The sequence below is a fragment of the Phoenix dactylifera genome, chromosome 6 (assembly GCF_051530095.1).
Source record: "Phoenix dactylifera cultivar Ajwa chromosome 6, Ajwa_hap1_PhDact_Kaust_v1.1, whole genome shotgun sequence".
Lineage (NCBI taxonomy): Eukaryota > Viridiplantae > Streptophyta > Magnoliopsida > Arecales > Arecaceae > Phoenix > Phoenix dactylifera.
In genome coordinates, this window is record NC_143195.1 from 21,537,243 (window position 1) to 21,560,058 (window position 22,816).

Consider the following 22,816-nt stretch of genomic DNA (forward strand, 5'->3'; position numbering starts at 1 on the left):
GGAGCCCGGCCACCGGTTTTCTTTGCAGGACTTGCACACCCCCCCGCAGCGGAGGACGCAGCCAGCCGGCGCACCGCCGTCCGCCCCCTGCAGCAGCGGAGCTCCTCCTTCCCCGGCTTCACGGCGGCCCCCGGGTCCAATTTCCAGCAACAGAAGTTATGACTTTATGCACTAAAACCGTTTGTTTCATTGTAATAGTTGGGCTTACCCGTAAATTTGTTATTTTATTATTAAATTTTATTTATTCTTGAAAGAAAATTAATAGTCCTTTCTAACATGTCCTAAACCCTTGGAATAGGGATGAAGGTGCGATTTAAGCAAGGCCTTGGTATAAATACCAAGAGACATCCTCAAAAAAATATGAGTTTTTTACATGGATATCCTTCTAAATATCGGATCTTGCATGAATACCCTTTCAAAATTGATATTTGTATGCATACCTTCGTAAAACTCTGATATTGTACAAATGCTCATAATATAACGGTTGTTATAATGGTGTTAAGAAAAATCATATTTATATTAATTAAAAGATAAAATAAAATTTTAAAATTATGCTATTGTTTCTATCTTCTTTCCTTACTATCGGATCGCGATCTATATATACGTCTCCCCATTAAGAGTATATTAGTCATTTTAATTTGAAACCATTATTTTTTTAACGCCGTTAGATAGCATGGGTACATATAAAAAAAAAAAAAAAAGAGGACAGAATAGTAAAATAAATATTTTATAACGGTATACATGTAAATATTAATTTGAAAGAGTATTTATGCAAAATCTGATATTTAGAGGGATATTCATGAAAAAAGTTAAAAAAAAAGAAGTTGATACCTTCGGGGAGAAGCCCATACTAGCTGTTTACTTGTTGGATCTTGGAAAGATATGGAATATTGTTAAATATTGATTTTTAACATGTGGTCCCTTTGAGGACTTGCATACCGTATACGGTTGGGAGGGACATGCAAATAAGGATAATGGCCTATAGGCCGGTCGTCTAATTTGCAGTCCCCCTTTTATTTACAATCACTGCATACCGTATACGGTTGGGAAGGACTGGGAGTTAAAAAATACTTAGGCATAGAGATTGGGTGTTAGAAGAATGGCTAAGAGAGGCTTATTGTTACAGTGTGGTCCAGCGAGGTCTGGTCAATAAGTTTCTTTCAAATATTTAACCAAAAAAAGGGAAAAAAACCGCCGGGCCATTTCCTTTGGGCCCTAGGTTGGGATTTTTGTGTAGTGGCCTCAAATTACAACCCTTGACACCGAGAGATGGCCTGACCTCGGACCAGGCCGCTCACGGCCCAAAGTGGCCATTTCTGAAGGTTTTTAGTAGGTGAGAGAGGGCGATACGGTTTCTCCGAGGACCATCAGCCATCAGGTTGGTCGTTTCCGATCGCTGGGCAGCGGCAAAACAGCCCTTGAAAACCCCTAAAATCTCGCGTTCGTTGCTTCAATCAATCGTTTTCCTCTTCCTTGACAGCGGATTCAGATCATTCCCAGTCCCAGGTGATTCTTTCTATTTTATTGCTTCCATATTAGGTATTTTTTTTAAATGTTTGGAAATTTATACTCGATATTAACCCCAACGGAGTACTCAAAATTTCTTTTCTCTCCAGTTTCCTTTGCTTTTGCATGCCTTCGTACTGATGATGGCGCCTTTATTCTTTTTTGACAATATGAGTTTTAGTTTGAGCTTTTATTTTGGCTTTTAGATGGTAAAATCAAAGTGGGCAAGAGAAGAGTATGAGAAAAAACTTGGGGAAAAGGAACAACAAGTGTAGTTTCTTATCCCAATTTTTTTTGCCTTCGTAGAGGCTTATTCTACTTGCACGAATGTCGAGAATATTCTTGAGGAATGCAGTCTTGTGATTGAAAGGACTGAATTGCGGATCCATGGTTGGCGTCCGTATTCTTTCAGTTCTTCCAGATTTGAGGAAGCATTTGTTTTGGCATATTTGAGCTAACATAGGGCCAAATGTTGCTCTGAATGTTGTTTCCTTGGGTTGGAGATCATTGCTTGGTCTGAGTGGTAGAGAATGGTTTTGTTGATAACTGGTGATGAGGAAGTGTTACCAAAGTATAATAAATCAATCACTCAGAAGGCACATAAATGGAGGTTTAACAAAGAAAAGGAAAGAAGAAAGTTACATCCATTTTTTTTTATTCATAATCATGCAGTCTTTTCCCAACTATTTAGGCTCCGCTGGAAAGCTACATTCAGGCACACACACCAAAAGGAAGTGACCAGCTAGAATTTACTGGCCTCCCATTTAATCTTCATCTCTTTTAGTTGTCAACTGGTTGTTGGCTTGTCCAATATGTGTGGTCCTCCATTCAGTGCTATCATAGATTTTCCACTTTTAGCTTATCCTTCATGAATCTCAATTTCATTCCCTTAGGGTGTTTTTCTAATCAAAGTAATATTTTCTAGGCATCATCTTATCAAGTAATGTGACATGCTTTAACTTGCTAGCGACATTGATTCTCATTTTTAAAGAGTATTTTCTGGTTAATATGTTTAATTCAGTTCTTCCATGGTATCATCAGAGGCTCAACAATTGATTGTTGAAATGCCTATCACCACCTTATCGTCATCAACATCATGAGAACCCAGGATAGAGGATTAAATGAACCAGCCAAAATCCTCAAGTTGATTTTTGGCATCATCATATTGAATAAAGTTGAAGCACTTGCATGTTCTACCTAACACATGAAATCTGATAATTTGTCTGTTCAAACATAGTTGCAGTGCTACCTAGTTGTTCTTGTAGTTTAAACAACTCTTCAGATGGAGGTAATCAATTCTCTTAGGAACTTAATTAGATACTAAAATGCCGAAAGAGATCAAACTAGTTCCCTAAATTAGAATTAAAGTTGTTGTTGTTGTAGTTTGGACCACGGTTCGCTGTTGTGGTACAGGACCCCATACCGATGCCACGCTAGTACTGTGTCGGTACGGTACGGTACGAATTTTTTTGGCATATTGAGGGTACTCCTTTCATACTGAATATCAGCACTGAACCAGTATAGTATGGTACGTCCTGTACTATTTGGTTCGGGCCGGTGCGACAAACCATGGTCTAGACAGCTCTGCACATGTAGAAAAATAATCAAATACTCTTAAGAACTTCATTAAATATCAGAAATGCCAAAGGAGCTCAAACTTGTTTTCCCTAAATTGAAATCAAGGCTGTGATATTTTAGATTTCCAAATTTCACTCAATTACAACAGTTAACAAATATTATTTCAGTAATCAATTGAAACTAGAATATCAATTTCATGGCGCAAAACCATCTGAGTTTGCATACGAAAAAGGGACTGCTGAAATACCAACCATATCTCCATTGCATTTAAACATGCTTTCTAACTCTAATTTTGTCACAAGTAGGATACTGTGGAGTCTCACCTGAAAGTGGGTAGAAATTAGACTCAAACTCTTTCCGAAGAGCTGACCGGCTGCTTTAACAAGTTTGTTTCCTCCAAAATTCTTATGACTCTCAAAGGGTGACTAGTTAGTGATGCCCGAACTACAACAGGGTTTAGTGGGCTTCTTTTCATAAGAGGTGGCTGACTACTTCAATAAGACTTTCTCCTCTTTAACTTCAATTTATAGGACTCTCGAAAGTTGACTGGTTTGTCATGCACACTTCCCTAAAATTTGAATATTTGAAAGAGATTTTGGCTCCTCAACTTGTTTACAGGCTTGTTCTGTATAAAATGGATTTCCATGCTCTCTTTTAATCCCATTTTTGAATGTAACTGTTGATTGCTCTCTGTTGATGGTAAGAAGTAGGTACTTATGTTTAAATTCATATTTAGAATGACCCTGACAATTCTATTTCCTGGGATAATAAGTACTTCCTATGCACTGGAAATTTGATTCTCTGAATAAAATTTCTCTAGAATTGTCCAACTTGTAGCATAACATATTTGTCAGATGTGAATTGTAGGAATGTTGACGGGTCATGCTATTAGTTTACATGAAAGAAGTGAATCAGATGAGCTTTTACTAGCAGATCCTGTATCTGAGATTGATGACGAGGAAGCAGAAATTTCTGGAAAAGTATTGTATAGAGCCTCATTTGAAGAGCTTGCAAAAAATCATGTGCAATGTGACACAATTATATGGGTATTGATATCATTATTGCTTGTTTTGGCTTGGGGAGTTGGTGTAGTTATGCTTCTATATCTGCCTGTCAGAAGATATGTGCTGCAGAAGGATATATCTTCACGCAAACTTTATGTCACACCCAACAAGATAGTTTACAAGGTAGTTATTGGCTTTCTTATATTTATTTACTTTATTTTCTTATACTCTGCTTATTGGTTCCAGTTGTTGTTCATGACATGATATAATTTTGCAAATAGGCCAGAAGACCTTCCTTTTTGCCTTTCCTAGGGTTTACAAAGGTTGAGAAGCACATACCTCTTCACACAGTCATCGACATCATTATGGAACAAGGTACATGTGAGAATAGTATTTTTATGTTTATATTATTATATTGCATTCTGTTGCACTATGTTTGTCCATGTCTCATATCTTATTCAAGTTTGATCTTTGCATTACCTGACCTAGTAGTTGATCTATATTTGTCTGCAGTTTACTAGATAATAGTTTTTAGCTATTAGTTGTTGCTCTAGACCATAGTTCGTGATACTGTCCTAAACTGGACAGTAGGGGGCGTACCGTATTGGATCGGTTCTAGTATATAGTACAGAAGGCGTATTGACACTCGGTACACTGAAAAGATTCTATACTGTGCCATACCGATACAATGCTAGTGTGGCACTGGTACATATTCCGGTATCGAGATGACAAACCTTGCTCTAGACCTTAACTTTTTAAATATATTTCTTGGACATCTTTAGGGAATTGAAAAATGCCTTTTCTAGTTCAAAATATGTACATGCGGATTTAGGTCTATAATACTTTATGCGGAACTTGCTGAATATGCATGATTAGGCAATAAGACTAATTCTATGGATTTATACAAGATTATAACAACTTAGTTTGGAGTAAGGTCAAGACAGAAAAATGTACCTTCGAATTGGGAAGTGATAGTGCCTTAGATTAAAACATTTTTCCTCTTTACTTCGACCAAGAAATGTGAAAAGTTAGGCACCATGTACTGCAAGTCTTTGATAAGTTGGGATAGTGATGAAAGTTTGTCGAGTTTTTAATGCTATCTCATACATCCTTTTGTTTCTTCAAAGGGAACAACAGGGTAAAGGATTACCACCTTATCCATGTTAAAGTGTAGAAAAAATAATGAAATACATGAAGTATATAGTTTACTATATAAGCAATCTTTTGCAAAATGGGAGCTGTTGCGCTTGTACTTTTATACAACAAATCTATATTGAGCGAAAAAGGTTGTCACTATACTAGTGTTAGTACAGGTAAATGCTTGGTCCTAAGTTAGGTGTTTTGCATAGTAATTTGACTGTTCATCTCTATTATGATAAGCTAATATAAACCCTTTTTCATGTCCTTAAGCCTATATTCATGCTGAAGTGTTTGCCACCTGTCCACCATGTAACAGGAGTGCACTGGCTAAAGGAGAGCTGTTGCACTTCTCAACTTAAATTGATCTTAGGATATCCGATTCCCTGATGCTGTTGCACCGAGTGCTAGCAAGTAAAATTTTTCCAGTCACATGATCACAACTATCCGTGCTCTGTCATTTGCACCTTGCACTTAACATGCATGGGTAATGTACATTCTATGGAACTCTCACAAAATTTAAACATTGACCCTCCTCCTTGGTGCTTCTCTACTTAAATTGATCTTAGGATATCTGTTTCCCTGCACCAGCTGTTGCACTGAGTGCTGGCAAGTAAAATTTTCCCAGTCATATGATCACGACTCTCCGCGCTCTGTCATTTGCACCTCGCACACCTAGCACTAGTAATGACATAACAATTTCAGGGGCTTCTTGTTATGTTTTATACATTTATAACAAGCTTTTAAATAACGGCCATTATTTTGCTGTTATTTGTTGTAATGGCTGTTATATAATGGGAATAATTTCCATTATTTATATGTCCATTGTTCCTCTTAATAAAATAACGTTTTCAATTAGAAACTGCATGCCATCTATGAAATATTCTTTATTCAATGAATAGTGAGTTGAGCAGAAAATGCCATTTTTCTGTTGGCATCTTTAATTTCCAGTTACAATGGCTATTATAACAACCGATATAATAGTCAATAATTTTTTTGTTGATAAACTCAGTCCAGGTTGTTTGAGGCAAACAAGGGTCATTATCTTTGTTATAATGGCAAATGATAATATCTAAGTGTGTCCATTAGTTTGGGAATTTACTATCATAAATCCTCCCCCGCCCCCTCATATCTTTAAAAACCAAATCTCTTCTCTATTTCAAATATGTGCCTTATCTATTTATGCAACCCATGGGCTTTATTGCCCTATCGCTTCCTTGACCTACCAAAGCCTATAAATGGTGTTTTTAGTTTGATGGCATGTTCACTTTTCTAAGTAATCAATGAACTCTAACGCTGATCATGTAAATACAAAAAGAAACAATCTCATCAAATAACCAAAACAAAAGTGTGAAAATGCTTTTAACATTAAAAAATAACTTCTTTTCTTTTGTTCCTTTTAAGGGTGCATTTTGGTAGGGAGCATCTCTTAACCACTTTATGTAGTCTTATCTTTTTTCGAAAGCCTTTAACTGTTAACACTTCAATTATTCGCCACTATGATTGGAGGGTATGATTTTGGGTTTGGGAGCAAGGTTGGAATAATGGCAGCTGTCTCTACTATTACAACACGACTTATTTAGATCTTTATCCATGGACCTTAAGTCTCCTTTCTTGAAATTTTACGACATGTTTTCTGTAGGGTTCTTAAATATGCCCCTTCTTTGTAAGGATACATCCCCATTAGTCAAACTTTTGCTTAAGGTACTGAAAAAGATGACTGCACCAGCTAAAAGTGGACTCTATTTATGGAATGGGGATCATAACCATCAACACTTTATCTCTCACATGATCTCAAGTATCCAAACTTCCTCTTGCATGCAGCCATGTGCCTAACTCTGGTATCTATAGTTGCTTTTTATCACAATTTGAGTCTAATTGTCAAGAATTCAAATTTCACCTTTGTTCAATTCTAATTTATCACATATCTTTTAAAGATTCTAGTTAGAGTTTCCTGTCATTGCGAGACTTGAGAGATCACCTATTTTGAAGATGTTGATAGAGGAATAACTTGTTTCCATAAGAATTTGAGAGTCTTGAGGTAAAATTTATTGAGGTGTAACTAAAATACCTTTGAAAAGATGGTGATGAAGGTTTGATGAAGAAAAGACAGAAGTTTATAAAATTGTGATTTTTTTAATTCTATTTTTGGAGGGTAATGTAGGGCCATAAGGTGAAGCTATTAAATCTGAGTTGGGTGTCAAAGGAGGTGATGATGATGGTTAGAGGGGGATGTTAGGGGTCATCAAAGTTGGGGATGGTTAATCTTGAAAGACTTGGGTACATATAGTAAAAGATTTGAATACATTTGGATTCTATTATATATATCTAAAATGGAGGCTTAGCTTGTATAGGACTCTCCAAAGTCCAAACACTATGTGGACACTAGTATTAGTGATGCCGGTATTAATATGCTTGACTACTATAAAATTTATTGCTTAATGTGCAACATATATTAATGATGGCTGTATTAATGTGTTTGGCCATCATTAAAGAAGTTGGAAAGAGGAGGAAAAAACCATACCTTGTGCATTGTAGGGGGCCAATATTCTTTGTTGGTATAATGATGGGAGTTTTTGCATGGAGGCTTTTGTACAGAGTTCTCCATTTGCCATGTACATGCTTGTATTAGTGACAGGAGTTTTTGCTCGACCGCAATTAAAGCTCATTACTCAATGTCAAGGTTTGCCGTCTTGGTACCGAACCCCGTACCAGTACCATCCTATGACAGTATTGCTATGCGGTATGGTACGAGACAATGAGACGTACCGATTGATACGGCGAACCTTGCTCAATGTGTAACAGAAATTTGGTTATTAAAGCCCTTCTATTTATTATAATTTGTCGCATTATTTTATTGCATTTCAGGAATAGCTGGAGAAAGGAGAATAAATCATACCCTGTGCATCGTGTTGGCCAGTATTCATGATGCCGGTATTAATGACTAGAGTTTTTCTATAGAGGCTCAGCTTGTATAGAGTTCTTTGCTGGCCATGTGGATGTTGGTATTAAAGATAGGAGATTTAACTCAGTTATCGGTATTACTTAATATATAACAGAAATTTTGCTAATGAAGCCTTCTATTTATTATAATTTGTTATATTGTTATATTGCATTTAAAAAAAAGTTGGAAAAAGGAGAAAAACTTGTACCCCGTGCATCATGATGTTGGCATTAGTGATGGAAATTTTTGCATGGAGGCTTTTGTGCAGAGTTCTTCTTTCACCATATGGATGCTGTTATCAGTGGTGCTAGTATTAATGATGAGAGTTTCTGCTCTACCATCATTAAAATTCATTGCTTGATGTGGGTCAACTTGTGCATAGTTTGCCTTTTGCATGTGGACATTAGTATTAATGATACCGATATTAATGATGGGAGTTTCTACTTGGTTATCGTTGTAGTTCATTGCTTAATGTGCAATAGAAATTTGGCTTTTGAAGCCTTCTACTTATTATAATTTGTTAAAATTGTAATATTGCATTTCAAAAGCAGCTAGAAAAAGGAGAAAAAACTCTACCCTACATGTTGCAGGGGCTGGTTTTGATAATAAGAGTTTCTATATGGAGACTCAGCTTGTGCAGTGTTCTCTATTGGCCCTGTAAATGTCGTATTAATAATGGAACTTTATGCTATACCATCATTAAAGTTCATTGCTTAATGTGCACCAGAAATTTGGTTATTAAAACTTTCTATTTATTATAGTTTACTACATTGCTATATTGCATTTCAAGAAGAGTTTGAAAGAGGAGAAAAAATGATACCCCGTGCATCTCACTGGTTATATGCCAGTTTTTCACTATTTCTGATAAAGACTAAAGGAGGCACATATAGAAATACGGTTGTAGGTCCATGTTGAAAAGGTTAGGAGAAGTGATATTGCTAAAATTATATGGATAGAGATGGTGTATAAGGATCTACAATGTCTCCAATTTGAAAAAGGGAGAATATGGTGGTTGAAGCATAGAGCACATTTCCAGTTTAAGAAATACCTTTTTCTTTTCTAACCTGATTGATGGTCACGTTTGAAAGCAGTCTTTGGTTACCAGTCCTCTTCTTTGCTCCTTTCTGATAGCGGGAAGGTTGAGTCCACCTGAACTGAATTATACGGCTAGTTATAGAGAGACGAAGGACCACTTCGTAAGGAGGCAGTTCGACGGTCTTTTATCTCGCGACTGAACTAATAGCAGGCTTAGTTTTGATAGACATGAATTCGGAAGTATGAATTGATATTTGATCCCAAGGCATGTGGATTAGAGATGCATAGTTTGGAAACAAGAATAATATGATAATAATGGTAGAAGTGGGCGGTGGTAAAGTAGAATTGGTTCATTCAAGTGTTTTTGCCTTCTTTTTTGCAAAAATAAAGCAATAATCCATTTTATTACATCTTTCTTTCAGATGTCTACCCATTCCACCCCTACTCTCCATAACATGGTCCCTCATCTGCCAACTAAACAACAATTGAGAACACTATACAATTGAAAGCTAAGCTTCAAGCTGAAGTATTTAGTCTTCCTCTTTGTTTGACAAAAACTCCTTATGCATCACCTCATTTTTCTCCTCCCTTCTCTTTTTTACATCTGCACTAGACATAAAAGTTAGGTCCGTCGAACCGGTATCGGTCGGTGGACGGGTCGGTACGGTATCAGTTTGGTACCGTACCGACACACGGTATGCTTGGGCATGCTAGTTCCGTACCGGCACGCCCATTTTTTTAAAAAGTTTTTCAAGTTTAATTATTTTTTTCAACTTTTTCAATGATTTTAAGTCTAATTTGATTTTTTTTATATTTTTTGATGTTTCTATAATCTCGATTTAATCTAAATAATGCATCTTGTTGTTTTAAAATGATACAAAATATAAAATAATTAGTGAGATGTTGCATGCTATAAGAAACAGCTTGATATATTCTCAAATCAAGTAGTGAGGTAAAAAAATATAAAATAATACAATCAATTACATATATTTAAAGTACAACATATATGTTGATATTTAAAATTTCATCGAGTGGCGAAGCCTTTTGTAAATATTCAGATTATTAGCATAGTCAGGGTACATCAGCCCACCCCTCTAACCAAGTGGCATTGTAGTTTTGTATGTTTATCTCATAAGGAACGCGCTCTGCGTTATAAGCACTCTCGAATCTCTTGCTGAAGCTCTGCATTTAAGAGGTATTCTCTGGCTGATAAATTGGCTGATAAAATGACTGTGAAGGGTCTATCCGAATAAGCCGGCAACAAAATCCGACCCATAAAATACTTTGGGCTGCATAGAGTAATAGCCATAGGAAGATGCCTTAGATGCACCATATCTATATCCGTATTCGTATGGGTTATAGGCTGCCTGTGGTTGTGGATACTAGGATCCAGTATACGACTCGAAACCTAATACGTTTATAGATTCTACTTAATGTGCGAGGTCATCTGTAGCTGCATCATGTTCTTCTAAATGATTTTGAGGAGCCCGTCTCCTATATGAATCGGATCCTCGTGGGCTCCACCAAATCATGCACCGTGGTCCTCATTTTGTATAGCATGCATAAATTGGGACCCACTGATGAATCGAAAACCATACTGCAGTTATGTCTCATAAACGGAGGTCTCATATCCTCTACTCTCCTTGGCCAACAGATTTATGACCACCAGAGTTGCTGCTCTTGGTCTCTGAATCTAGTGAACTGGCTTCTTCTCCACACTCTCTATTAGGGCTGCAGGTGCCATTTGTTTTTCTTTTTTGGTGTTCTGGGCAACTTTCTTATTACTCTTCGTGCTACTCACGGCCGATTTATCCTTTGAGCCACTTGCTGCCTACTTAATCTTTGTGCTACTCTCTGTTTGCTTACCCTTCGTGCCCTTCTCTGCTTGGCTATGTTGGGAGGATGTATGCCCTCTTGGCCGAGTCGATCGGATGGCGTAGTGGCCTCGTATAAGCATCTCTCGATCATATCTTTAAGATGTCTCGGATAAGGAGTCATGTGATGATTGGCTTTCCTATGGCTATGGCCCATCAGTTAGAAGGGTACGTAGAATATTACTGTCTGCCCATTGCCCTACATCGATCCTAGCTTCGCTGGCTACAAAACCGATCGGTCGTGGAGACGATCCTTACTCATTAAGCCCCTCCATGCCTCTCTCTCCTCCCCCTCAGCATAGATCTTCCACCATGATTTGTATTCCTTGGAACCACATTTGATGTTTACGCTGACGTGCTGGGCACAAACCCTATATTTATACTTGTGTCTGTCATCTTGACACAGGTACTCTAGGGAAACTTGCTGAATACAGGTGTCATAGTTGAAAACATCAATTATTGATGTCATTTCATGGAGAGAAGGTTTTCATGGATCACTCTATTGCATTTGGTGGTCTATTTTGAGAAACTTTGGGAAGACTACTAGGTTGTCACAGTAAGTTAGTCTGCCATCTCAGATGCTTACCGCAATGTATCTCTCTCATAGTGTTACCTAGACATGGGACACAGGTGCAAGGTTCTAAGGATCCAAGTATCCTAACCAATCCAACACAATAATCTCAAAAAACTTGCACTTGGAGAAATTGATATAGAATCACAAAAGCATATTTCCATACGTACATACATATACATACATATACACAAACATACATACATATAGATATATGTATGCATATATGTATCTATTGACGTACACATACATGCACACACAACACATTCACTATATATATATATATATATATATATATATATATATATATATATATATATGTAAATTAGTGAGATAATAACTCTAATAAAAGAAGGTTAAGGGAGAGATCCAAACAAATTTAAAACTTAAATGCTATTGGCACTTGAAATACTGAAATGCACTTGAAAAGAGTGCACCATAGTTTTTGATGAAGCAAGGTGGGCAAAATTGGCATTTTGGCCTTGAAATAATGCCCAACTCTCCTTAAGTGGCACAGAAAAGGGACTAATCTTGAAAGAGAAAGAAAACAAGAGAAGAAACTTTAAAATATTTTCAGGTACATGACGGAGTACATATGTCAGCTACCTAAGGCAATGCTTGATGAACTAGCTCAAACCAAGTGCTACTTCTAGCTCTTCCCTTCTCTCTCCCTCTGTATGTGTCTGTCCTCTTTCCTTCGTTATTCTCCTTTTTTTCGCCTTTTTTCAGTAAAAATCTAGGATGAGCCATTGGAGTTGAGTGCAAGTTTTGTTTTCCTTCTTTACCTTCATCTGTTAGGGTAAGACATGGGAGCTAGGGTTTATCTTGCCCCTCTTTAGCCCTTCTGAATTGTCTAGGGAAGAGACATTGCTTTTTATATATCCTTTAAGGACAGTGAGATAGACAACTTATTAGGCAAGAAAGGCTTTAGTTTTCAGTGCATAAAAGTGTGATCCTACGACCAAGCCATGCCTGTGGCATATCTCAGCAAGTGGTGTCATGTATTGTCGTGAGGATACAACAAAAAGCCCAGATTTTCTGTGTCTAGGTTAACTGCGCTTTCATATGTGCTATGTGGGTTTCAAAGATTATTACCTTATGTTGCTTCTTATGCTATTTATCTGTGTTTCGTAGTTCTTCCCGTAGGCAAGTATCAACTTAAATAGTGCATGCTTTACTTGTTTTCAGTAGTATTTGGCTTTTGTTGATGTAAAAGATGCTGCAATTTTTCCCCCTAGATCTCTTGAGTTCTGTGGAAGACGAAGGATTTTCTTTTGTTAAATTATCATATGAAAGTTTAGGTTCTAACTGGGGTTTAGGTTATTAAATAAGCTCAATATATGCAACTTAGCACTTATAGTAGTTTCTATTAAATACTTCTCCACTGAAATGTTGTCTTTTGATGCTTATAGGTTGCCTGCAATCATTATATGGAATCCATACATTTAGGATCGAAAGTATAGCTCATGGCAAAGCTGCACCAGTGGATGAACTACAATTTCAAGGTGTTTCCAACCCAGGACTTCTAAGGAAGGTAAACTCCATCAGTTTACAATTTTGCTTGAGTCAGCAGATGTTTCCATTTACTAGGGGAATTGATAACAGCTGCAGTAGTTTTGAAATTAGCATAGCTAGGATAATTATGCATAATCTTTTCTCTAGGTTTTATAAGCACATCGTAATAGAATAGGATACTTCTAGCTAGAGGTTCGCATTCCAATCATTCAAATGCAATTCAAAGATCAATCAAACTTCATGTTTATGCTACTGAATTATCTTGTAAACTGTTGTATTATTGAATTCCAAGTTGATGGGTTATTAAGGGGATCTATGAAAGAAAACTTAAGTTTGTACCAAAAAAAAGAAAACTTAAGCAATGTGGTTCACAAGATATTATGAAGATTTTATGGTGATAGATGGGAATTTTGAATTCAAACCGAGTTAATAGTTGTCTTTATTGTTATGTTTTTCAATTTGAACAATTCTTCATCTAATGGATGACAAAACTAATCTCTTAATCATGGAAAGGAGATGAGATTATAATAGCCCAAGGATCATGTTCAAGGTTTGCGAACTCAGTACCGGACCTTGTACTGGTACTATGCTGATATATTGTTGGTACATCTGGTATGGGGTCGATTCAGTGTATGGAGACTCAATGCACCTTCTGTACCAAGGTACCGGTATAGTAAGCCTGGTACGAGGCGGTATGTACCGATAAGGTGAACCTTGATCATGTTACCTATATATGAGGTCTTTCTACATGATTTGATTATTCTCAAGGACATCGACCAGTGAACACTTGGCATTGGTTTTTGTTATGTCGGTTCCATCTACCATCCTCCCATGATCACGGGCAATTCTCTCCCTTTTTTTTGTGAAAGAACTAGTAATGAAATTATTTGATTTCAATTTTTTGACTTATCATAAGAGCTGTTCTAGACAGGTTATCTGTCACCCTCTGCTTCCAAGAGAGAGAAGAATATATCCATTGGTAGTAGCAAGAATGTGTTCGATTCTCTCCCTGCAAACTCGACATTTTGCTTCAGTTGACAAACTCGAATCTGCATAATTACGATGTTAAAGAAGTATTTTCCTGTTTTTATAGTTCAATTTACCTGCATGGATTTGCATTAAAATTAACTATGGAATTTGGTTTACATCATTCTTCATCAATTAGAAACATATAACCTAATACAAGCCTCAGAACTTTCTAGTCATAATATTTTATGTTGCATCTTGCTGAACTTTATCATTGTAAATAAATGTTAATTCTAAGTTCATGCATTGAAGTAGTTAAATAATGCATAACATTGTCAGCTTCCAAAGAACAAGTATTTGTGATAATCCTATATGGACAATGTGGGTTAGAAGAGCATCGCGGTCATACTTGCTAGTAATTATAAGATGAAACAGATCATCTCTAATGCTTAGCCTGAGTTCATTTGTAGCATTTATCTTTTTAGCCCGCAGTGAGTCAAGTTAGGTGATTTGGTAAAAACCATCCAGGTTCCTTGCATCTCTTAAGTGAAAAGGAATAGTGATATCATTCTCAGGGAATATGGGTATTAGGTAATGCTTTGTTCCTGCTTCATGGTAGGCTATCTGGTACATCATAGCCTTGGGGAGCTTTTGAGAAAGTTGCATCTGACATTACCTCGGGTAGTGTAGCATTGCTTGATTAATTACTTGAAGGCAGGCTTGGTTTGCAACATTCGATCAAATGAATAACATTTGATAGCCATAGAAAATAACTTCTTGCCTGCTTTTTGAGTAGTGCTATGTACTGCATTGTTGCAATGGGGACACTTCTGTAATTATGCTGTTACACCTTTAGACTGCTGGATTCTTTACTGGAACATATTTAAACCTTTTGGATGATGCTGGATGCAAAGAAATGAAAAGAAATGAACAATTTTTGCTTTCTGAAAGTCAGTTCTAATGGTAGTATAGTAGGATAAAAATGATGTTTGTCCATAACTGATTTTACTTCTCTTACACTTGGGATTTGATTGTCACTCCAATTTGGTCTGGCTGTTTCTTGAGTTACTTAGAACAACTTGATGATCTCCTTGTAATATTTTAAGTTATGTTAAAATTGAACAATGAGGTTATTTCATGCATAGTCATGTTCTAAATTTTGTTGGAAATGAAATATTTAGAGGGAACTTATTGCTTCTGGCATGATTGAGATGAGATGGTGCGTTGAAGTAGTTGAAGCGTTGCTGCCCTCATTAAATGGTTCATAATCTTTAGAAACAGAATCTGTTTTAAAAGTTTTGTTTGATCTTGTTGTCATTTGCATTTGTGTACGCATTTTGGCTTCTAGTGAGCCATGAATAACTGAATTTTTGTGATTAGAATTTTTTTTTGTCTCAGTGTGGGAAGCATAATTTTGGAGGTGCCAGAGCTTGCAGCGCCAGTGATCATGCTCTGGCGGACCCAAAAAAACATTTTTGTCTTTATAATTAATTAAAAATCTCCTTTACAAACGTGCAAGATCTATGAATATTGGCCCTTTCCTCTTTACTGATTGGAAAGATTATCTTGTCCTTTTAGTATTAGTTACCCTTTTTTAGATGTAAATGTGGAAATTTTACAATTACAGATTTGCTTATTATGTCTATTGTTTGTATGCCAAATGGCTGAAATCTGCTTATCAGGACATGGACATTAAGCCTTTGATCTTTTCTTTCCCCCTTGTGTGTGTGCATGCATGTGTATGCATCTGTATTTGAGGTGGTGGTGGTGTTGGGTGGGGGTGGCAGGAAGGAATTGGTTTGGGGGTTCCAAGACAGAAGTTGGCCTCAAGAGTGACTATTATTTTGAATTGCGTGAAATAAATTGATGCAAGTAATTATTTCATAATTTTAATTTTTTGAGATCCAAGGTTCAATTTTAAATCATTAAGTATTACTATCCACAAGTTATATAGCAACTTATATCAAAAAGGATTTACGAAGAATATGGAGTAAATTCTACTTCACCATTCTGTGGATATTGTTTGAGTGATCACTTTGAAACTTGCAAAGCACCTTGAAGAGCCTAATGTAAGCAAAGGCATCCTGGATTACTTTGAAAGTTTTATGACAATGAAATTTGATTTGGATATTTATTTTGAGGAACCAGACTTGGAGTTTTGCATTGGTGAAAAATTATGGCTGTTAGAGTATCCATAATCATAATGATGACATGAGACATTTTAGAGAATCAGGTTTCCTGGTAGCCTGCAGTCCACATTCAACGTAGATGGGTAGCTAACAATTATTTTGAAGATACTTGTGTCATGTACCCAAGTTTAAATCTTACTATTGAAATTTGTGTCAGTTGTTATGTTTTAGGCATATCAAGTTTTTCAATGAGGTTTAGTGAATTGAGTCTTGGATCTAATACAAATGTTGAAATAGATTGTTAGGTTTATAGTCTCTATAAACATGTTCTTTGAAGCATTTATATTATTTTATATAATTTTAGTTGCTTTGTACTGCAATGCAAGAATTAGCTAAATCTTAGCAATGATTTTTTTTCTCTTTTCTTTTTCTTTTCTTTTCTTTTTTGGGGGGGAGGCATGGGGAGATGGGGGGCAGGGGGGATATTAGTATATTCCATTCTTACCTTTGTTTGATGAACTTGTGAAATGTCAGCCCTAGCTGTTCATGTCAGAACACAGTTGTAATATTGTTTCCTTCTAATATTTCATCGTTACAATTGTAAGAAGAACCTAGTTATTATTATTATTACTTGTGTTGTTGCAGAATTTCAACTAAGTATGCTTCTTAGTTCCTACCATAACACAATTTTTTAGGAATGAATTAATTATTCTTTTGGTACATTGATGCGATATTGGGCCCTCTTTATGTAGAGTCTTTATTTATTGTGCATAATTATCTGTGTGAAAAACGAGATGGGCTTTAATTGGAGTCTAAGCTTAAACATTGTTGCACAGACCTGGGCCTGAAATTCTTAATGAGAGTCTTGAGTGTCTAACATGGACGTTGACTTGCTCAGGTACCTATTATATATTCCTTTGTCTTAGAAACAGACCCACATGGTCTCTGAATCAGGGCCAATTATAGTGCTGGCCTTTATAATGTCCTACTATAGAAATGTTAATGAGGGTTGGAGAATGTTCCAAATCTAATATAATACAAAAGTGCTCAACCATGGAGAACCTCTTGCATGATAATTATTTTTAGCAAGATGTTCTCGAATAAATTGATTTTGAAATTAGTGATTAAAAAGCTCATTTAATGCTACTATGTTGTTAAGATCTGTTATCTCATGTCTTTAATTATTCTTCTTAGACAGCATGTGAAGCATGATTCTATAAGGGGAACTTTAATTTTTCCTGTGAATGATCTATGACACTGCTTAAATTTGGGCCATTTTTTAGTCATATCAAATACAGCAAGGGTATGTCCTTCAAAATTTCTAATTTTTAAAAACTTTCATATACAATTTTCTCCTTAAAAAAATGAAGTTGGCACTTCATTTATCCTATATTTATTCTTTATTAGTCTTGTTTATAGCCATATTTACCAACTCAGACATTTTAAAAATTCAAAATCTGCATGTTTAATTAAATAGAAGAAAATTAAACTTGTTGACCTAAATATCTATTATCATATATCAAAAATTGAGAAAGAAGATACCAAATGCAATATCAGTTAATGCGTATGGATTTTCATTCATTTTGGACACAGAGTAACATGAAAGTTTTTAGATTGATTAATAGTTGGAATTGAAGGTCAAGTATATGGTCAGAATTATTCAGCTTATGTCTAGTTGGAGTATGTGGTCTAGATTTATTCACAGATAACAATATTATGCAGAGTAATTTTCCTTTCTAGTTAGATTCTGACCTGTAAAACAGCCCTTTATAATTTCCTGAAGCTTATCATACTGTTTGAAATCCAATTCCCACCCTGGTACCACCCATTGACTGAATTGTGGATCTGATCTGACCTCGTATTTGAGCTAAAATTTGCCCTATATCCAATCTAGGATAGCACCCTTTTTATATCTTTTTATTGGCAGGCCAATCCAAGGCTAAACCACATTGTCAGCCCTAAGCAATCCCAAGAAGGGTAAAAGGGAAGCTACACTGAGGTATAGGAGGGAAGGATGAAAGATGTGAATTTCAGCATCCTGAATACTTGGGAAAGCCAACCTAGTGCTTTGAGCTATAACAATTCCAAACAATTTTCTGTTGGTTGCAATAATCAGCTTACCAGATTCTTTATACGGTACAACTACAGCTAGTAAGATTATTATTGTCAAAAGGATATTACATGGTCTGCAGTAACCGCCCGGTACGGGGCGTCCCGTACTGTATTCGTGGAGAACCGGTATGAAATACGCCTTCAAGTCGGTACAAACTCCGTATCATCCGTTCGAGGTGTACCGACCTGTACCGAGGTGCGTACTGGACCATACCGAGATGGAAATTGAGAAAAATGGTTGGAGAGCTATTTCAACACAGAGATGTACCGTGCTGTATTGGACTGTACCAAACTAATAAAGTATCGATATAGTATTCAGTATCGAGATTGCGGACCTTGAGATGTTGAGTTGAAATATGGCTATGGAAACAATTTTTTTTATATTCACCTGCAGCCAATATGGCATAGTTCCTCACATATAACATGCTGGAAAATGCATGAACGTCTGGTATACATATGCGAATATATACTATCCTGTGTAAAGCCATAATGTAATTTAAAAAAAAAAAAATCTGAGGCAGCTGTTTGCACCCAATAATATTGTAACCTTTAGCCCATGCATACAGTATGACCTTTCATAAGTGATATGTGTGTAAATTACTTTTTGCTACTATTTACCATAGAAAATAAGTCCATTCTCCTTCTGCAGTTGCCTTCATTATTTTTTAGAAAGCTGTCTTCTAATGCTCAACATTTTTTTTCTTCTTTTTTTTGGGATTAAATATGATTTCTTTAATCATGTGTTATTTTCACATTCAAGTATGTATTTTAAGCATCACATTTCCAATGGTTTTCTTCAAACAGGTGAGTAGTTCTTCCTTATATTTTTTCTAACCTGGTTTTGCTCAAATAGAGTGGGACCTGAGAAGAATAAATTCCTTTGGGAAAAAAAATTGAAATGTCTTCTTAGCAACTTTTGTGTGGAGTTCATTGTTAGGGCTGCAAGTGGGTTAGGCTGGATTAGGCACATTGCAAAACCATTCCATGTTTGAATCAACTCTAGAATTTGGTCACAAATTTAAATCCAAGCCTAATCCATTTCTATTCTGGTCAGTCTACAGCACATTGAGATTTATTTTATCAATACGTTGGGTTTCTAGGCCAAACCAGGTTGAGAATAATTCTGAACACAAACTATGAGAAACGCGTGTAAATTGGATACTTAATTTTATGCTGAAAGATATTATGCAAGAAAACTACCATCAAGTAAAATGTAGAAGTTACGAACAAACCATCCTGCATAAGATTGATTGACAAACAGATTAATTACGATTAAACACAAATTGGTGATTAATTACATAAAAGTTATTATTGCTAGCAAATTGATTTCTTAAATTCAAGGAAGGTTGCGGAAAATATAGTGTATTACTTTAGGGTCTGTTCATGTTGTCTGGATTCAACTTGAAGTAAATACTGATCCCTATCTGGTCAATATTAGAAAAGATCATAATATTTTTTTGATCCAAGCCTAATCCAAATAACACCAAATCAAATTGGTCCAGGTTATTTTCAGGTTGGTTCCATATTGGAAGCTGGTTTGTTCAACCCACCTGCAACCCTACATAGCATGCAAATGGCCTTTTTTTTATCACCAGGCCTTCCTGCTTTGTTCATTATAAGCAAATATTTGGCAAGTTAATAGATCAAATTTATCATCATTTTGGAGTCTTTGCATCTCACTTGTCAGATGAGCTGTGCTGGATCAGTAATCTCTTGATTCTCATGTCTTATTATTAATATGTTTCTTTTTTCTTTAATTTCAATCATTGGAATACTCAATTATCTTTGATAATTAGTGAATCCTTCATGATTTAGAGACGTGTCCATTTCAAACTAACTGAGTACCCCATTTAGGTTATTATAACAGAGGCTGCAAAGAGTATCCAAGAAGCCAGGAGTTGGAAGCCTACAATGCACCCCGGGGAAGGTCTATCCACACCAACTCATATGAGATCTCTAACCGAGGTTCCAGCAATTGAGAAGTTTCAATCTCCTGGCTGGAAGGTAATAGGTTAAATTTCTTGTAGTTCGAGTCCTTTTTTAGGTGAGGTAGTTCAACTTGTTTAACGTTTGTTTGCATGCTCTAAGTCAGTGTCTTTGATTGTGATTCACACATCATACATAAATGCCTTTTACCCTTCTGTGGTAGTTTTTTCTTTCCTTGATAAAACTATCCTGTTGGTCTACACCTGTTTTCATGAGTTATTTAGTTTAAGGAACAACTTTGTGTGTTGTTTAATAGAAAAACCGAGTCTTTCTTCGACTGGGCTTGACTTATAAAACATGAATAACCTTGTTAGTTTCCTGTCAAGTGCGCGAATTGTATGACCACAGCATACATAGATGCCCAAAATGTTGATACCTAATTTGTACTTCTATTCCCCATTTAACAAGTCCTAATCCTGAATTTTATCATGCATAAATGCATAATTGTGCTATCATTATATAACATTTGTTTTCACATCTATAGTCTTTGCACCAAACTATAGGAGTTTTTGGGATCCCCTAGCTTGATGTGAACTTTGTTGTATGGAAAATTGACATTCGGCTTTCCTAAAACATCAGAGAGAGAATCTAGGATTTTAAAGTTAACTGTTGATTTCTGCAGATGGGAGATTCTGTAAACCCTGAAAGTTGGGTACTGTAAATTGAATCTCGTTAGTATCTCGTTAGTTGATTACATATCCCATTTATGGAATTATGGAGTTGCATACCAACTAATTTGGCCTCTGCTGCAAGCCAGCGTTCACTGCAATGTCAGTTGATCACACAATGACACCATGATATAGTATATACATATAATAGCCGATTTACTAATTGACCAATCAATTATGTGATGCTTCTGGAGATAAATGATTTCCAATAGAGTGCACATAACTATATAACATTTGTTATGAAATGTGCAGGTCAAAGCTTCTCCTAGACGTGCTCTGTTTGAGGCTGGAGGGGTCATACCTGGAGACTTGTTGCTAAATAAACTTGAAGAAATAAAGCAATCAGTAAAGGTATGGGACTTGTTTTGTGTTAGCTGAACTTTGAAGAAAATGCCTTATGATTGGTATTTAATTTTGCTAATCTTTTAATTGATTTATGATTAATTCTCCATATTAACTGTTACATTTCTCATTGTCTGTCAACAGAAAATCGAATCTTTTGTGGGAACACAAGATTCATCTGATGGTTGCTGAGTTGACATTGTGCTATTCTTTTTCTCCCCAGTTTATTTTGTATCATATAGGTCTTTTCAAAGCTTTGTTTTGCAAGTGACTATTTCCTTTTTTTGAAGTATATTGTCTTGCAAATAACTTGTAACAATGGATGTGTGTAATCATCATTTTGAGCAGAAGAAGAAAGAATAGTGCAAATACAAATTCTCTGATTGAAATTCTGCTTGGTGGAGCTTCGACTTCTCTCTGCAAAATAAAGCCTTCGATTCATATTCAGGAAGAAATGAAATAGGTTGAGAGAATATGATAGCCAGACCAAGAGGCCAAGTGCAGAAGAGTGAATTAGGTTCAAAGCAACTTCTTCGGAAACCTGTTTATATTGTTCCCCATTGGGATGAGTTAGTAATGGAGCTTACAGCAGGAACATCGAGATTTGAAGCAGGTTGTGTATGGTTCCCGAAGATGAGGGATTTAGAGTATTTGAGCAAATAAGCTCAAGGCATGCCCTTTAGCATGGAGCACATCTTATAACTTCCAGAAGCCAACGCCATCATGCTAGGTATTGAACAGCTGACTATGAAACTGTTGGCATGCCCTACCATAACTCAAGGTCCCTGGACCCATGCACTTCACAACATGACGCATTTCAGAGGAATTAGAAGTTGGTCTACTGCCAAATGTCGTCGCTGATTGAAAAATAGGCCAGATATTTAGTTTCTGTTTGTTTAATGGTCTTCTGCTTTATTAAGATAATTTCTCTGTTATTGGGTGATACCAGAATTGTAGAAAACAATGGCATACTGGTGTTGGGCGTAATAGATACTCATCTAAATATGTTGCAGAAATTGTAATTTGCCTGTAACTTCCTCTTGTAGTTGCGTGGAATCTCTTTGTGGGTTCAATGATTATATTCTCCATAAGATTGTGATTTTGCTTTATCCACATATCTATGAGTCACCAAGTGAAATATTCCCTCCTAAAGTCCTTAAGGGTTTGTTTAGACGGTTTTAATATTAAAAGTAATTATTCTATCCTCAACATCATTCAAATGTAAAATTTATAATTGAGAGTTTATGGAGAAGTTTTTGCTAGATAATTTGGGAAACTTGAGAAACAAAAACATAAATGCAAGAACAAAAAAAAAAAATTTCTGACCTTTCCTTTCGATGATCCCAAGATTTTTATGTAATCTTCTACCAAAAAAAGCATTAAATCAAATTATGACTTTTAGTTCCAGGGGGCACTTAAAATTATAAATATATTATAATTTCATAGTAT

At 36.0% G+C, this 22,816-nt stretch overlaps 1 protein-coding gene across 5 annotated transcripts; it reads left to right on the forward strand.

Annotated features, from left to right (window-relative positions):
- Positions 1-1,263: 1,263 nt before the first annotated feature.
- LOC120103662 (uncharacterized) lies at positions 1,264-22,400 on the forward strand. Of its 5 annotated transcripts, none has more exons than XM_008778151.6 (8): positions 1,264-1,506; positions 3,952-4,271; positions 4,370-4,463; positions 8,094-8,159; positions 13,062-13,183; positions 20,226-20,375; positions 21,278-21,376; positions 21,512-22,400. In XM_008778151.6, exons 2-8 carry the CDS (start codon positions 3,954-3,956, stop codon positions 21,557-21,559), a joined length of 897 nt encoding a protein of 298 aa, XP_008776373.1. In that variant the 5' UTR covers positions 1,264-1,506; positions 3,952-3,953; the 3' UTR covers positions 21,560-22,400. The 5 variants fall into 5 exon arrangements, with proteins under 5 accessions (XP_008776373.1, XP_088579481.1, XP_038975639.1 ...); XM_008778152.6 differs by having other exon boundaries at positions 1,276-1,506; positions 3,939-4,271; XM_088723355.2 differs by lacking the exon at positions 8,094-8,159 and having other exon boundaries at positions 3,939-4,271.
- The last annotated feature ends 416 nt before the right edge of the window (positions 22,401-22,816 follow it).